The following is an 18,388-nucleotide window of genomic DNA, read 5'->3' as shown; positions in this document are numbered from 1 at the left end:
GTCCAGTGGGTCGTGCGACCTTTTATAAAAGCAATAATGTCTGTCATTTTCCTTCTGTCATCGAGCTCACTTGGCCGAGTTATTTGTGTTTGCGTCGTTTTAAAGTGATGCTTCCTTTGCCTGCTTTCCCGGGCTCGCTCGGCTGCCTGGCTGTTTGGTCGGTAGCTATCACGACTGATATATTTGTAGATATATATGAAAACCTTATATGAAAGTGCGCCTGAAGTGACCTGTCTGCTTATATGCTGGCGAAGTGTTTGTACCTCTCTTCTGCGTAAGAAAAAAAAAACACCGCATATCCACGGGGTGAATGATGATGAGTGGGCGAAGCTCCGGAGGGAATCATCGGTAAACCGTGAATCTTTCGTGTAATTCGCCCAGTCTCGCCGCACTAAATCGAACGATTGACTTCCACCAATGACACGCGCCATATGTGACGTCATTCCTATTTTATAACAGCGCCCTTCATTATAATTGCATTATAATTGTTAAGGGGACGCTAGCACAAACGCGTTAGAAACGTGCAGTACCCTCTAGTAAGGGGAAGAGGCCACAGCGTCTTACGCAGCCGTTTACACATGCCGGAACGTGCACCGCGTTTGCCGACGCCATCAGCGTTTATGAACACGGGGGTAAGGCGGAGAGGCCACAGCGTCTTACACCAGCTTCTTACACGGGCCGTAACGCGCTAGCACAAACGCGTTAGAAACGCGCAGTCTTTCGTTAATGTTGGGTATTTATTGTCATCGTGGTGCGTGGGTCCATGTGCGCGACGTGGCGTAGGGTGGACTTCCGGCCGCGCTAGCGAACGGACGTGTTTTTTCATGAGCTCCGACGGAGCGGCGATAGCGGCCAAGCTCGGCCGCGGTAACAGGTTATCGGCAATGGAAAGCGAATACCAGGTTGTTCTGCCCAGTTTGCCTACAGGTCGGTTCGTTTTAAATACCGTGTTTTTGCACGCGGACGTCAAGGCTCGCCCCTACAGGGTAGAAGACTTCCGCGACGCTCTGGCCCAGTATTCGGTGCTCCCCGAGGTAGTCGCCTTGGGGGCGTACCGTATGAGCCATGTGTGGGCGGTCACCTTTAAGGACGCAGAAGCGTTCAGGAAGTTGGTCAGCATCGGTGAACTGCAAGTTAAAAGCAAGCGCTGTATCGTCATCGACCCGGCCAACAGGGACGTCCGAATGAAGGTACACTGGTTGCTCCACAGTGTGCCTGACGTGGACGTGCGCCTTGCCTTCATGCCTTTCGGTAAAGTCACCGACATTGTCAGGGAGCGTTGGCGGGCCGAGGGATTGACTGACAAAGGGTCTACAACGAGGCTTGTGACTCTGAAGCTGAACGCCGGAGTCAAAATTGACGACTTGCCACACCAGCTAAGTGTGTCCGGTGAGCTCGCCCTCGTCGTTGTACCGGGCAGGGCTCCGCTCTGCCTTCGCTGCCGGGGAACGGGCCATATCCGTCGCGAGTGCCGCATCCCGCGATGTGGTGTTTGTCGGCGTTTCGGTCACGAAGACGGCCAGTGTGAGCGAACGTACGCCAGCGTGACGGGGCCTGGGGGCAGCGAGGACACCGCCGACCTGCTCATGGACGAGGCAGACTTGGAAGAGGCGACGCCTCAGGCAAACTCCCGTGAAGCACAGCCGTCTAAACCGTCCTCTTGTCCGGAGGGCGAGCGTAACAAGCAGCAAGACGCCGTAACTTCCAAGGACCAGCACGAGCCCGCCAAAGGTGTTGACTCTGCATCGACTGGACGGGATACGCCAGCAGATGTGCAGCTTCCGGTGAGCGTGACTGAATCCGTGGAGGAGTGCATGGATGTTTCGCGCGACGGAGCTAGCTCGATGGCCGGGAAGCGGGCGTATGAGAGGAGGGTGGACAGTGAGCAACAGCGGGACGACGGTGGAGGCGGCGAGCCGCCGACAAAAACGCCAGGTGTGAGGCGCTCTCCTTATAGACCGCGACCTAACATTCCGGGCGAACCACTGCGGGCGGCGAATCCGCCTCCGTAGGAGATGTTCCTTTCCGCGAGTAAATGGGGGGTGGGGTTGGGGTGGGTCAAAAATTGTCAAAAAGTGCAATGTGCATCACTTTTCTTGCGCTGCTCTCCAGACGCGACAGCTTTACGGCCGCTGGCCGGGTTTAGTTTCGCGGTGTCATCCTGTGAGGAAAATATGGCAATAATTTTCATCTATGGTTTGTTCTTCGCAACGGACACCATTCGGAAGGGCAACATAATTTGCAGTCATGGCCCTGTTAACTGAAGCGAGCTTGCGCGTAGCAACCCTGAATGTACGAGTTCTAAGCGCTAGAAGGCGACAGTGCCAATTAAGCCGCTTACTGCTCGAAAACGATTTGGACTTGGTCGCAGTTCAGGAGACTAAAATAGAGAACCCGGAAGTAGCCGACCGAATGGTGTCCGTTTTTCGTCCTCATTTCAATGTACATTTTTGTCATGCTGTTGGCAGTTCTGGTGGTCGTGCCGTTTTCACACGTAACGACTTTTGTAGTTGCATACAAATGGTTGAGTCATGCCAATCTGGCCGCCTTTTAGTGGTGGATTTTAATCTTTCGGGTGTGAGTTACCGCGTTGTGTGCGCTTATGCACCGAATGTTGAAAGAGATTGCACATTTTTTTTAGAGGTTTCAAACGTACCTAAACTGTGATAAAGTGCTATTACTCCTAGGCGACTTCAACTGTGTTTGTGCAGCTGAAGATCGATCCAAAAAGAGCCGTATCCGTGATAAGAGCGCCGAGTTGTTATCGGAGATAGTACATGATCACGGTTTAGATGACGTGGGCAACGTTTTTTCCAATGGTACTCGCCCGATTTATACCCACTTTCAGCGAGATAGCCATGCAAGGTTGGATAGAATCTATGTCTCAGCTGAACTAGTTGCGTTGTGCACCGCGTACGATGTGAAACCGATTTCTTTTAGCGACCATTGTTTGGCTATTGCCGGGTTTGGTAGAGGGCAGGCGAAAACACGTTTGAATTGGAACCTCTGGAAATTTAATGTGAAGCTCCTGGAGGACGAAAAGTTCGTTATAGTAGTGACGGATGAACTGGACAAGCTACGCGCTGCGCAGTCAACAAATCTAGCGGCCGAATGGGAGGAACTTAAGCAAAGAGTTAAAATAGCTGCCATCGAAAGAGGTAGTGCCCTCAAGTATAAGCAGAACCAAAGTGAACGAGAGCTTCGCGAGCAGCTTGAATATTTTACTTGCATGGAAAACACACAGCCTGGTGTTTTTAAGAAGGAAATGAGAGACGTGAAGAGCCAACTGGAGCAAATTGACGCTGAGAAGTATAAGGCCGCGATAATACGGACAAGAGCAGAAAAATTGTGGGTAGGTGAAAGACCAACGAAGCGGGCGTTGTCTGATGAAAAGAGATATGCGTGCCAGAAAGAAATCAGTCAAATAGCTAGTGGCAACGATATGACGTCGGATAGGAAGGTGATCATGCGCGTGATAGCTGATCATTTTACTGTGCTGCTTGGACAACAAAGGAACATTATGGAAGGGTTCCGGGAGAGATTTTTACTGTTTATGCCGAAGCTGGACGATGACGTTAAAGCACGTTTGGAAGAGCAGATTACTCTACGGGAAGTCGAGGATGCAATCGGCGACTTGACGCCGGGAAAAGCGCCCGGGCCCGATGGCCTTGGGGCCGCCTTCTACAAAGCCTTTAAAGGTAGGGTCGCTCCCTTGTTGCTTAATGTTTTCGCTGAAGCTTATGACAGCAAGCGAGTTCCGCTGTCTTTCAGAAGATCACACGTTGTGCTGATACCCAAAAGTGATGACCCGGAAAAACGTCTCTCTGTGGGTTCTTATCGTCCGATCAGCCTCACTAACGTTGACTATAAAATATTTATGAAGGTATTAGCCAGAAGACTCCAGGGGGTTATTACAAAACTGGTAGGGCCACATCAGACTTGTGGTATTAAAGGCCGCAGCATAGCGACAAACATACACGTAGCACGAAGTGTGCTTGAATCTTGTGATGTTTTAGGCGAACGCGTGGCAATGATGCAGCTCGGCCTGGCAAAAGCTTTTGACCGTGTCTCGCACGAGGTTTTATTCGGCATTCTAGAACACTCAAATGTTGGCCATGTAATACTAGAAGGCGTAAGAATGGCGTACACGGACTGCACCACGCGTATTATAGTCAACGGTGACCTTACGGAGAGCGTGAACGTTCGCTCCTCAGTGAGGCAAGGATGCCCTTTGTCACCTTTGCTGTTCGCACTTTATCTCGAACCGCTGTTTGGCCATTGACCACAGTGAAGCTATTACGCGCTTCAGGCTGCAGACAGCACACGTCAAGATTTTGGCTTACGCAGATGATGTTGCCGTATTCTGCTCGGACAGTGAGAGCATCAAACAAGCCACTAATATCGTTTGTGAATTTTGTGACTGCACCGGTGCCCAAATAAACTGGGATAAGAGTTACGGGTTTTGGCATGGCGACTGGAATGTCACGCCAGAGCACTTCTCTCGCTTACGTTGGTCGCCAACTCCAACGCGTTACCTAGGCGTGCCACTTGAATCTTATCGTGAGCCAGAAGCGTACTGGTCTGACCAGGCGCAATGCGCGAAAGAAAAGTCTACTGCGTGGCAAGGCAGGCAATTGTCTATTTTTTCACGGGCTACTGTCTGCAACATTTTTCTCATTTCGAAAATCTGGTATGTGATGAATGTGTTATGTGCATCCCGAATTAGCATACAATAACTCCACCGTGTTTTTGCTGTTTTTCTTTGGGCATCCACCTGGGAGCGGACTAGCCGAACGAATTTGTTTCGCCCTGTTAAGAAAGGAGGGCTTGGTCTTGTTCATTTGTTTTTGAGACAGGTTGTGTCACGATTTGTGTATTTACGGGATCAAAATCACCAGTTCCTCCGCACTGTCATGCAAATGAGGCTGCGGCGACTACTCCCGGAACTTATAGTGTCGTCGCGTGAAATGATTAACGGTTCTGTAACCCGGTACCTACGCGAAGTGGTTCTCTCGTTCAGGTTGCTGAACGCACGATTTTCTTTAGAGTATTTATTTAATGTTAGGAAGGAAAAACTATATAAGGACCTAGTGGAAAACATGCTCCCAGAGCCCTTGTACCGTATCCCACATAGCGGAGGCCCAGGACAGGATGTGCTCAAACGAGTAAAGAAAATGCCTATACAACCATCAGTTAAAACCTTCTTCTTTCAGTTGCACACGAACACACTCGCTGTTAAAACCTGGCTTAAAGATAAAGGCATCTTTGTACCCTGGACTACTGACTGCTCCTTATGCAAGAAAGCATAAACGATCGAGCACGCATTTCTAGATTGTTGGGACCCAATCTTTCACTGGGATGTGCTTCAGCGCACATTAAAGAAACAATTACCCCTTGACCCATATGGCATTCGTTTCTTGCCGGTAGACGTATCCGAGGATATTCCGTACGATTTGATCATGGTCCTGGGACTCCACGCCTTGTGGAAAACGAGAATGGAATATCGGCATGCTGATGAAAATGTACGCCCTGTTCGCGAACATTTTATCGAAAGTGTTGTGCGTGTGCGAGATGTGTATCGTGCTCTAGCCGATCCACCAGACTGGATCCCTGTATTTGATGTGTTGGCTTGTATGAAAAGATTTTAATGCCGCGGTAGCCAAAGTCTGGCTGCCACGTTTTGTTCTTTGTAACGTGTTATTTCGGCAATAAAGAAAAAAAAAGCTACGTGGCGTAGTGGTTAGCGCCGCGCGTTCGGAAGCGAGGGGTCCCTGGTTCGATTCCGCGCTACGGACACAACTTTCTGAATTTTTTTTTTTCAAAAAAGTAGACGTGGCTACCTACTACTACTACGACGACGACTACTACTACTACTACATACTACAGAGGAGGGACAGACCCACACCCTAAGGAGCTTCGCCCCTAAAAATACCTTCGTACATAAAATCTGAACATATAATGTCGGCTCACAGGCACCTATAAAGAACACCGGTCTGTTAATGGAATGGTTAATTCTATTTTGCAGATAATTTAATTTATTTTTGCTTTTTTTTCATGTAGCCTTAAAGTGTGTGCCACTGGGTGTGTGTCTGTTCTTGTCCAATTCTCCAAAATGGGCATGTTCCATTACGATTCCTAGATACAATTTGAACATTTAATGCCAGCTTACAGATATCTATAAAATCGCACTGATTTGCTAATGTAATGGTGATTTACATTTGACAGCTTATTTGCTTTACTTCCTTCGATGCAGCCATACAGGGCGTGCCACTGGGGGAGTTCGCGTACTTGGCCGGTCTTCCAGAATCGGTATGTCCTACAGTGACAGAAGGGGTACAGAATCCTTAAATTGCGCTTCTTACTTGTCTTACTTCCCTGCGCGTATTCCTGTTGTAATAATTCTTCCCGCCTACATCGCCTTCGTCCATGTGAGATGGCTGCGCACACACGTCTCACAATTTACATGCATCTGAGTGGAATTTGCATTTCGGCATAGCTTATGAAACGATGCAGTCCATAAGCATAAAATTACATGACAATAAAGTTGTTACCTTTCTGGTGGATAAATAAAACCATTTCATGAAATCAGACGTTGCATAGGATGTAAGCAAACAAGTTTGTACACTTTTAAATTGTTCTTATGAAAAGAAAACTGAAAAAAGTATGGCAATTTTTATAACATATTTTTTTCTGATCTTTTCTGTTTTCTATTAGCTTGCTTTTCGGTGGTTTCCCCCAAATAATCTCGTTATTGATTTTGCATATTTTGACCCACCGTGGTTGCTTAGGGGCTATGGTGTTGGGCTGCTAAGTACAAGGTCGCGGGATCAAATCCCGGCCACGGCGGCCGCATTTCGCTTGGGGTGAAATGAGAAAACACCCGTGTACTTAGATTTAGGTGCACGTTAAGAAACCCCAGGTGGTCTACATTATTTCAAAGTCCCCCCCTACTGCGTGCCTCATTATCAGAATATGGTTCTGGCACGTAAAACATTATAATTGTTTTTTCCATATTGTGACAGAAAAAATCGTAAATAGTTTATTCCATTAAGGAATTAACTTATCATCTCCCCTTTACTGCAGCTTCCATGCAGTACGAAAGAGTCAAATGGTGGGGTGTGGTTGTAACAGTACAAATCATACATGTACAGATAAGCGCGCTACGTAGAACATGAGATGGGACCATTGACAAGACATTTGGCGCCAAAACACCCGGCTTACGCGACACCATCCAAATTCCCACTCTACAAGTTCACATAGCCATGACTGCATGACTGACTGACTTCCCCGTTTGGTTGTGCGTTGGACCCCCACCGGCAAGTTGTTTTTTCGTCCACTTTTATTTCCCTTGAATTGGTCATTTGTACACTTGAAATAAAAATACAAATCTCGTCCCCTGTGCTTTCCTTGTCTTCATTATCTGTTAGCTTTATAAGGTCCAGATTGCAGTTGTAACTTAACCAGAAAGTTAAACCAATCGGCTCGCGCATAAGGTATTTGTTTGCCTATATATTTGCGTGGCTGGTGAAGCTGCACAGAAATTTGAATTGAGGACAGTAAAGCTGACGAACAAATCTGAATTCGCGCACGCTGTTGCTGAGAAATTTTTCGCTTTACCGTGTGAGGACCAATTCTCATAAAATCAAGAAATTTTGTATTTGATCATAAACCGAAAAAGGTCATTTTTAAAATAAAATTTTGTCCATTTCTTCCAGTTAAGAAATTTTGTGTAGTAAAAAGAAATTTCCCTTCTGCTTTGTTCTTTACACTTATTTTTTAGTGCACGCATAGAAGTTGCTTGTGAAGCATTTAATGTAGAGAGCTAGCTTCAGAGCTAATGTAGAGAGCTCGCTTTAGCTAAGATTGATTTCACATAGATTCCAACGTGTACGTTGTATGTGTGTATTTTTTTTAGTTATCTCTCGAGGAGCATACTGTTTGCACTTGTATTTGGACTATCCTGTTTTTCGTACACAGAACCAAAGCATCAGAAAGGGGCCTTCAGAAAAAAAATTTCTAAAGCAGGATTTCTGATAGAGAGAAGCCGGTCCATCGAATTATAAAATGGAATGCTATGCAAACAAAAAGGAGAAAAAGCGAATGAGCGATGAGACAGAAATTACGGGGACGTTAACCGGAAGATAAGCAGCTTATTTTCTACACCCTACACGAGGGTAAATGTAAGGAAGGGAAAAGACGAAAAAGATAACGCAGTGACCACAAGTTTAAAAAATATATATAGTGAGAATTACGAAAACATAATTCATTCTATTAGAAGCTCCGCGTGCTTCAGAAGCAACAAGAGCGGCGGGCCGTTTCCCTCGTGTACTTGTTATCGGCGGCTCTTATCTTGGAAAAACAGCGCACGTGCTTCCAAGGTCTCAGAACCGGGCGCTGCCGACTTTCCCGCTCACCGCTGGCAGCACTTGACTGCACGGAATTCCGCGTGCATCGTGCGTTCGCTGCTTAGTAATTCAGTTGGTTGGCATTCCTCAACACAACGTCAAATGGAGTGGTGATCTCGCAGTGCGCGCAGGAATAGGGCACCACACCGCAATATGCCTACGGATACCAAAAATGTCGAGAGAGCAAAGTATCAGCAGTCATCAGGTAAGTGCCGCCATATTTCTCATCAGGGGCGTAGCCAGGGGGGGGGGGGGGGGGGTTCAACACCCCCCCCCCCCCGCCCCACTTACCCACCTTTTGTACTCGTCGCTTCGCACTGACATAATTCAAGGAACCGGTGCTACTATCACAATTTCATTCTTGGGCGCTTCTGTTTGGGTTGGTAATTTACAGCGAATCATTTCTGCATATGGAAAAAAACTGTCACGGTGTTTGTCAAGGCTTTGACACTCTCTGAGGTTTTGGGCGAGAATGTGGCGGCGGCATTCTGAAGCGACAAATGCGGCAGCCGCATTTTTTGATGAAGGCGAAAATGCTCGAGGCCCGTTTACTTAGATTTAGGTGCACGTTAAAGACCCCAGGTGGTCGAAATTTCCGGTATACATTTCCGCCGCTTCCCTTCAGGTGCCGGTTAGGCCGCGCTCGCGCAGGATCTTAGGCTACGTTCACACTTGGTCTCGGAGCTGTCGGAAGCGCCAAATCTTGCAAAAATCCACCCGCCTAGTCGGCAAAACAGGCAGAAAAAAAAGCGGCGAGCCAAATCGGTCTCGGACCGATTTTTTCGCTGTGGCGAAGCGGAAACGCGGCGGAAAATCGTTCTGCTCGACCGGAAGCTACACTAGCATGTAAACAACCGGTCGAAATTTAATTGAACATGGCACCAAAAGTGTAAGCTGTAATGCTGATCGACGCGATCAAGAACCAGCCCTTGCTCTACGACAAGAGTGGCACTAAAACGTACTTCCAGCAATACTCGCGATAGTATTCAGTGTCGCGCGACCGGAGGTGCGGCAACGAAGCCTTGGCGTGACCCAACTTCTCGCGCTTTTGCAAAGCCAGGCGAACCCATCACCACCGTTTCCGAGGTGTCCGCGTCTTCCGTTTATTCATTGTCCATTTCTAGAAAACAAGTAGGTAGAAGTATACAAGCCATTTCTTCTTCCACTTCCATGGCAGACAATAGTTAGGCAGATTCCTCGTTGGCGCTCCATAATTCTCCTCGCACGTGCACGGTATGTTCCAGAAGTCGCGGAGTGCTTTTCTCGTCGCGACGATAGATTAGGAGCGTAGGTCTCACGTAGGACGCGCAGGCTTTGACGAGCCCCAACACAAGGGCCAGCCCGGGTTTTAGCTGTGGTGTTCCCGTTGCCCCTTTGGTGTCCTGGAGGTGCCGACAATACGAAATGATGAAATGTTATTACAACTTGTAAATAAAAGCTATTAAAGAAATATAATCACGCCTAAGCACCAACCTGTGACTCAGTGCTACCGCGCCCGTGTGAGGAGAATCACGGAACGCCAACGAGGAATTTACCGAAGGTCGCAGATGACACGCGAAGTTGCGCAATATGATCACTTTTGATGACGGGTGGGTCAATGGATGAACATACCGCTCTAAATAATGCGATAATGAGCGCCACCACGCCGAAAAACGTACGTAGACTAGATGGATGTGGACGAAAGCGGCAGCGGCGGTAGCAAAACAAATGTGAACAACTTAGACATGCGCGGAAAAGATTTTCCGGCCGATTTGGCCTTTCCGCCCGCTTGCCGCTTCCCAAGTGTGAACATAGCCGTCTGCGCGCGAAACGTCTCTTGTTTGCGATTACGCCCCTACGGAAGGCTGGTAGTTACTGTTGTGTTGAATCCCAAAACCAGGAATTACGCAAGGCTGGTAGTTGCTGTTGTGTTGTGGAATCCCAAACCAGCAATGTACAAACGAAGGGGTTGATGACAGCAGTGAACTTCCACCGACTCGCAACAGAATGCACGAAACAGACAGCCGACAAGCATGGATGACTGTTGTGCGCAGTACAGCGTAAGTAAACTCTTGTTGCAGGCGCTGACAGTTCTCGTCGGAGTCCACGCGTCCTGAGAAATTAATGATGTTCACTATGCACTGAACAAGACCGGAGTTCATTCCTGCATCACTAGTACACCAAACAGTCGAGATTCTGTGAGGTACGAGGCCGCTTCCTGTTTGCACCGGCGTAAGTGAAGCAGAAATGAGTGGCACGCACTACTTAAAATGCGTACACATGCCATATCTATGCTGTGCGGCGAAATATTGTGTACACATTCTGAATCTGTTGACGTAAAGGCAAATGACGGCTTCACGCTCGCACACAGCGGAAGACAGAGCGGCCCATGCACTTGCCTCAGGAAAATGCAACCCTCTCGTATGAGGGAGCAGGGCGACGAAAGCTTCGGAAAAAAAAAAGCCTTACGCGTTCTTGCGCGTACTTAAGTTTTCTAGCGCAAAGACGCAGCGAACAAGCTATTGCTATGGGAGTAGGTATAGCCTGGTCACGCATGCATTTTCACGTGTATAGCCGGCCTTGACTTGTGAAACGCACTTCGCCCCGACGAGGACGACGCCATCTACGCTTAACGAAGATTAACAATTAATGATGTCTTCTCCGATCGGGCGGGTCGTCTCAATGATGCGTTTTCGAAGACTGGTCCATTCAGTGGCGCGATGAGAGACCGTTGCTCCAAACGCCCACTGTACCTGTCGTACTTACTGTATTTACTGAGCTTTACTTTTTACTTAATTTCTTCACAAGCACACGCGAGGGGGGGGGTTCCCATGTCGTTGACATACATGTATAGAGTCTGCTTAAACTACCGATATTAATTATCGATCACGTCACGTAGAGGAAAGCAGACGCTTGCCCCCCCCCCCCCCCCCCCCGGGCAGGCCGGTGAACCCCCCCCCCCCCGAAAAAAATTTCTGGCTACGCCCCTGTTTCTCATCGCATATTTCGGTGCTCGGCGGAAGGGGGGGCTGTGAAATATAAGGTGCAGTCTAACTGAAGGACAGCCAAGCCGCTCCTTTCTGGCTCAAACGAAAGGGGATATGGCAAATATTTTTGCTTTATTAACAACGCTAAGATTAGTTTCGGAGAGCGGATTTGTGAACCATTTATTAGTTACTGAACACATAAGTGAACCAAGGCAGTTTATTATCTCTTCCGTAAGGTCTTCCTCTCGAGTGTATGGTAAGACAACTGTTAACTCGACGCCTAATTTTCAAAGGCCGCGCGTTGAGGAACGGCGGTTAGGATGAGCAATTACACGTGGATATTATGAAGAGTGAATACAATGTTCTCAAGCAAGACTTTGATCTGGGCAGGTTGGTTCGTAGTGAACTAAAGAGAACGCAGCGCTATAAAGACAGGGACAAAGAAGACAAAAACAGCGCTTGTCCAGTGTACTTAGGGACCTTCGCATTGCGCCCCGAATGCTCGGTTCTTCAATAATTCTCAATTTTGAACCCAAAACAAAATTAATAAAAATCGGGGAAGACCCGATTTCTCCCCTAGCTTTGCCTTTTTGTAAAACCTAATACACGGAGGTGTTACAAAACTAATAGGGGTGGTCAAGATGTATCATATTATTATTATTATTATTATTATTATTATTATTATTATTATTATTATTATTATTGGAACACGCTTACATATCCTCATATTCTCATTGTAATCACTACACAGAGAACAAATGCTGCCTGTTGTTAGACTTTCTGTCCTTCTGTTATCTTCAGCAGCACAACTTGATCGCCAATTCCTGTGGCAACGTTTTAGACCTTTGCCTCTCGAATGCTCAAGCTATAGATGTCTCCCGTTCTGACATTTCCGTTGTCCGTCCCGATAAGTTTCAGCCCTCACTTAAGACAACTGCCTCTGTGTCAGCCTTGAGGCAGAGCTTCTCCACTGGCATTAATGAATCTTCTCGCTTTGCTTTCAAGCGGGGTGATTATGTTGGCTTGTATGATTTATTGTCCAACAGAGATTGGTCCCTGGTCACAGTTAAAACCAATGTTGATGACCAAATAGATCAGTTTACGGAGCTTGTTCTGAGCGCTATGCGCCAGTACATGCCTCAGTACAGTCCTAGGCTCTTTAAATATCCCCACTGGTTTTCATCTGAACTTATAACTGCCCTAAAGCATAAAGATCGCGTGCACCGTAAATCCAGAATTCCTATGCTTAATGAGTGGAGAGAAGAATTCCGCCTTTTTCGAACTATCTACGAACGCCTCTATAAGCAGGATCATGACTCATATGTCGCATTCTTGGAGAAGAGCGCCTCCGACCGGCCGGTGGAATTTTGGAAGTATATTCGCAAGCGTACTAGTAATCGCGGAGAGTGTTTTCGCCTGCTCGACTCTAGTGGAGTAGAAGCCCAAGCAGTCGCGGATTGTCTTGCTGCCCATTTCTCCTCCTTATATTGACGCGTGCTCTATGTAGACATTTAGACTATGATGACGATATGTGCTTTAACGTGCTCCGTGTAGTGGGACAGGGGGAACTCGAAGACGAAGAAGACGTCTGTTGTTCTGGTGTTTTCTAAAGCTGTTCCGCTGTCTTGTTCAACGTGTTGTCTCTTGTTCGCGTTGACACGCGACACTGGTGGAGGTGCTGGGTATACAACCCTGCCTGATGCTCCGAACTCCTCCGGGGAGCCGTTCATCCAGCCCATCTCCAATTACAACTCCTGTACATCGCTTCAGTCGGCGGTTGCTAGGCCTTGCCCCCGAGCTCAACCCCCTACAAGAACGCTCGTCCGAGCCCTGTCTACCTCTGCCAATGGCAACCGCCAGCCTGCCACAGGTTCCACGAGTTCCACAAGACAGCTCTACTCACAGTCCGTCCCAGGTAACCCTTCTGCAACCACTGATTCCCGATCGCTTTCATGGTGGCGCACATGAAGATGTTGAAGACTGGATTGACCAGTACGAACGCGTTGCCAAGGTCAATGGGTGGACTGCTCAACAAAAGCTCTCCCACGCGTATTTCGCCCTTGACGGTAATGCTCGCACGTGGTTTGAAAACCGCGAAGCCAGTTTCGCTACATGGAATGATTTCCAACATCAGCTAATTGAAACATTTGCGAGTGTCGATCGACGGGACCGTGCCCAGCAACTAATTGAGCTGCGCTTTCAGAAAGCCAACGAAACTGTAGCGATGTTTGCCGAGGACATGGCCCGCCTGTGTCGTAGAGCTGACCCGCACATGCCTGAGGAAAAGAAATTACGCTACCTTATGCGTGGCATAAAAGAAGAACTGTTCGCCGGACTTGTGCGCAATCCACCGAGTACCGTGGCGGATTTTATAAAGGAAGCCACTGGTATTGAACGCGCACTCCATCTAAGATGCAGGCAGTACGATCGCTTGCCCACCAGAACTCCTATCAAGGCTGCCGCAATGACCGTTAGCAATCAGAACTCCCTTCGTGATCTAATTAGGGAGATTATTCGCGAAGAACTTCAGAAGCTCGGGTTACCGGCAATGGGCACACCCATGGCGTCAGTCATTGAAGTCGTACGTGAGGAAATTAGGCAAGCGTTCTCCGCAGGCGATCCTGGTTACGAGCAGCGTCCCCTAAGTTATGCCGACGCTGTCCGACGTCAACCAGCTGTTATGTCCATGCGGTCGGACCATCAGCCACCGAGGGCCACACCATGGTCATCACCAACAGAGGAACCTTTGAGACATCCGCCCGTTGTGCCGATCCCGTCCTACCGCCAGCCGCCGTCAGCTGCATTTTGGTCACCGCCAGAAGACGAGCCTTCGAGGCGGCCGCAAATTCGAAGAACGGACGTATGGCGCACTGTCACTAGGCGCCCCCTCTGCTATCACTGCGGAGGCATCGGCCATGTCTCCCGCCATTGCTGGTACCGCGATGCCTCATTTCAACCTTATCAATCCTGGTCCGACGGTCGACGCACCAGTGACGACTACATGCTACGCCGCGACGACGCTACTTTTCAAGGTGCTCCCGCAACGCGCACTCTGAACGATGACTCTCAGCCCAACCACCAGACCGATTTTGGCCGGCAGTCACGCTCTCCGTCCCCGGCTCATTCATCTGCACCGAGTGGACGTACTTTTGCTGACCTCCGGGGAAGAAGGTCACCCAGTCCACGCCGGGGAAACTAACGGCGGCGACCTCTGGAGGTATGGTTGCGGGCCGACAAGACGATGAAAAACCCCCAATGATCCCGCCGCAGGACGCCGTGAAACCGACAAACTCTAACGCCGACGAAATTGTGAGCGCCGATATTATTATGTCAGTTCACGGACAGCAAGTGACAGCGCTAGTCGACACTGGTGCCGATTATTCGATAATGAGTCAAGCTCTAGCAGTTCGCCTTAAGAAAGTAAAAATGCCCTGGACCGGACCTCATATAAGGACTGCGGGCGGCCAACTGCTCACGCCTGCTGGAAGCTGTACGGCGAGAGTCACCATAGGAGGTTCGTCCTTCGTGGCAACTTTCGTAGTTCTTGCAACATGCTGTAGAGAGTTAATCCTAGGCATGGATTTTCTACGGGAATACGACGCCATAATTAACATCCCGGACCGCTTGGTTACGTTTCACAGGACTCCGGATTTATTTCCCTGCTTATCGCCGAAACGCAACGCCTGTCGTGTAATCGAAAACGACGTGGTCGTCCCACCTCGGTCATGTATACTTGTTTCGGTTGCATGTGACGTACCGTTTGATTGTGAAGGAGTTGCAGATCAAGTAACTGCCTTGTTATTTACTCACGGTATCGCCGTTGCACGAGGCATCGTAAATATCACCGATGGGCGCACGAACCTGCTGTTGACCAATTTTAGCACAGAGCGACGGCACCTACCAAAGGGCACGGCTGTGGCCTATTTTGACGATGTCGCTGATGTTCGTGGGTGCTTTTCTGTACTAGAAGAATCCCATGCGCAAGACCCAGCACCTGTGCTTGACGTAAACGCTACTTTACCGCAACACGAGCGAGAACGACTTCTTGCACTACTGGCCGAGTTCCGCGATTGCTTTGCGACGACGTCAAGAGCCGGCCGGACGCCCCTAACCAAGCACCGCATAATGACAGAGGACGAAGTGAGACCGATTCACCAAAACCCTTATCGTGTGGCCCCAAAAAACGTGAAGCGATACAGCGGCAGGTAAACCAAATGCTTGAAGACGATGTGATTCAGCCTTCCAAGAGCCCGTGGGCATCACCTGTAGTTTTGGTAAAGAAGAAGGACGGCAGCCTGCGTTTTTGTGTGGATTATCGAAAGCTAAATCAGGTTACAAAAAAAGACGTGTATCCGCTTCTCCGCATAGACGATTCACTTGATAGGCTTCGAAGCGCTCGTTATTTCTCTTCCATGGACTTAAAGAGCGGGTATTGGCAAATTGAAGTAGACCCGAGAGACCGTGAGAAAACCGCTTTTGTCACGCCAGATGGACTATACGAATTTAAGGTCTTGCCTTTCGGCTTGTGCTCTGCACCTGCTACTTTTGAACGGCTTATGGATACCGTGCTTTCGGGGATGAAGTGGAAAACCTGCTTAGTCTATCTCGACGACGTCATAGTGTTTTCCGCAACGTTTGAAGAGCACCTTGAACGGCTTGAAGCAGTTCTGCAGTCTATACGGTCCGCCGGCCTCACCCTAAAGCCGGAGAAATGCCAGTTTTGCTTTGCGGAGCTAGAGTTTCTTGGCCATGTCGTCAGTCACGCGGGAGTCCGCCCGGATCCTAAAAAATTGCCGCTGTCGCACAGTTCCCTGTTCCTTCTGATAAAAAGGCTGTCAGACGCTTTCTGGGCCTCTGCGCCTATTATCGGCGGTTTATTGCAGACTTTGCTCGCATTGCGTCGCCGTTAACTCGCCTCACGAGAGATGACGTTGCGTTTGTATGGGGCGACGAACAGCAAGCTGCATTTACCGATTTGCGGAACCGTTTACAAACACCCCCTGTGCTTGCCCACTTTGACGAGACAGCTCCGACAATGCTTCACACTGATGCCAGCAATGTTGGTCTCGGAGCTGTTCTTGTGCAGTGCCAGGAGGACACAGAAAGAGTAATCGCCTATGCAAGCAGAACGCTCTCACGCGCAGAAGCAAATTACTCTACAACCGAGAAAGAATGCCTCGCCGTGGTATGGGCGGTTACAAAATTTCGCCCTTATTTGTATGGTCGGCACTTCAAGGTTATCAGCGACCATCATTCACTCTGCTGGCTCACAAATCTCAAAGATCCTTCCGGGCGATTAGCACGTTGGAGCCTCAGACTGCAAGAGTTTGATATGACGGCCCTGCACAAGTCGGGGAAACGGCATACCGACGCCGACCGCCTGTCTCGGTCACCCATAGAATCAGCTCCTTCGACCGATGAAGAGGAAACAGCATTCCTCGGTCTTCTCGACACGTCTACCATTGCACAACAACAACGTGACGACCCTGAGTTACTTGGCCTGATTAATTTCTTGGACGGACGAACTCGGACAGCACCTAAAGCTTTCGCAAGAGGATTATCATCGTTTTGCTTAAGGAACAAAGTTCTATACAAAATGAACTTCTCATCGAGCGGATCAAGCTATTTGCTCGTCGTTCCTACTGCTCTTCGTAGGGAAGTACTGGAAGCATGCCACAACGAGGTCACTTCTGGGCATCTAGGATATACGCGAACACTGAACAGAGTGAGACAAAGATATTATTGGCCAGGACTGCCCGTTGCCGTGAAACATCACGTTCGGACCTGCCTAGATTGTCAGCGGCGCAAGTCACCTCCAACGAAACCTGCCGGTTTGCTACAACCCGTTCAAGTACCGCAAACGCCATTTGACCAGATCGGAATAGACCTCTCGGGTCCACTCCCTACCTCTACTACTGGTAACCGCTGGGTTATTGTAGCAACTGACTATCTCACTCGCTACGCCGAAACAAAAGCTATCCAGAGAGGCACAGCAGCAGAAGTGGCCCGATTTTTCATAGAGAATGTTGTGCTGAGACATGGCGCACCAATCATCGTCATAACAGACCGAGGCACCGCATTCACAGCCGCGCTTTTAGATCACGTCCTGGTGCTCAGTGGCACAACTCATCGAAAGACAACAGCCTACCATCCACAAACAAACGGACTAACAGAGTGCCTAAACAAAACACTCGAAGACATGCTTTCCATGTACGTGAATATAGAGCACAAAGATTGGGACGAGATTCTGCCTTATATCACGTTTGCTTACAATACGGCTAAACAAGAAACTACACGGATGACTCCATTCCGCCTTGTCCACGGACGCGAAGTAAGGACGATGCTCGACGCCATGCTACCACACGAACCTGACGACATTGACACGGATGCCGATGCGTTTACGCAACGTGCAGAAGAAGCCAGGCAGCTCGCACGCGTGCGAATACACCTGCAGCAAGAATACAATGCAGGTCGCTATAATGCCCGTCATAGGCCTGTAACTTACGACACCGGTGACAGAGTATGGGTCTGGACGCCTATACGAAAACGGGGACTATCCGAAAAGCTGCTGAGGCGATATTTCGGACCCTATAAAGTGCTCCGTCGGCTAAGTGACGTCACATACGAGGTCGTTCCAGATAGCCCTTACTGCACAAAGCGCCGCCAACACCGTTCTGAACTTGTGCACGTAGTGCGCATGAAGCCCTACGTCAGCGAGTGACTGTACGAGGGACTTTCGTGTTCACCAAGCGAACTTTTTGTTTAGCATCGGGGCGATGCTCTTTTCGAGGGAGAGCAAATGACGCGTGCTCTATGTAGACATTTAGACTATGATGACGATATGTGCTTTAACGTGCTCCGTGTAGTGGGACAGGAGGAACTCGAAGACGAAGAAGACGTCTGTTGTTCTGGTGTTTTCTAAAGCTGTTCCGCCGTCTTGTTCAACGTGTTGTCTCTTGTTCGCGTTGACACGCGACAATATAAACCTTCAGGTTTCAACGCGGGTGTCAGTCAGCA

At 48.9% G+C, this 18,388-nt stretch overlaps 2 protein-coding genes across 2 annotated transcripts in view; both read left to right on the top strand.

The window, feature by feature from the left end:
- The first annotated feature begins 824 nt into the window (after positions 1–824).
- On the top strand, positions 825–2,012 carry LOC125940302 (uncharacterized). The gene has a single exon (XM_049656338.1). The coding sequence runs from the start codon at positions 825–827 to the stop codon at positions 2,010–2,012; it is 1,188 nt and encodes a 395-aa protein (XP_049512295.1).
- A 6,447-nt stretch (positions 2,013–8,459) lies between these two features.
- The window catches only part of LOC119465009 (uncharacterized), a 42,945-nt gene continuing 33,016 nt past the window's right edge, over positions 8,460–18,388 (top strand). Inside the window, exon 1 of the mRNA XM_037725854.2 lies at positions 8,460–8,610. Coding sequence (XP_037581782.2) covers positions 8,559–8,610 — 52 coding nt within the window. The 5' untranslated portion in view covers positions 8,460–8,558. The remainder of the gene's footprint in view (positions 8,611–18,388) is intronic.

Source organism: Dermacentor silvarum, chromosome 9, assembly GCF_013339745.2.
Source record: "Dermacentor silvarum isolate Dsil-2018 chromosome 9, BIME_Dsil_1.4, whole genome shotgun sequence".
NCBI lineage: Eukaryota > Metazoa > Arthropoda > Arachnida > Ixodida > Ixodidae > Dermacentor > Dermacentor silvarum.
This window is presented reverse-complemented; position numbering and strand designations above follow the sequence as displayed.

Bases quoted from the DNA above. Each gene is read 5' to 3' on its own strand.
- LOC125940302 (XM_049656338.1), top strand. From the start codon at position 825: ATGAGCTCCGACGGAGCGGCGATAGCGGCCAAGCTCGGCCGCGGTAAC.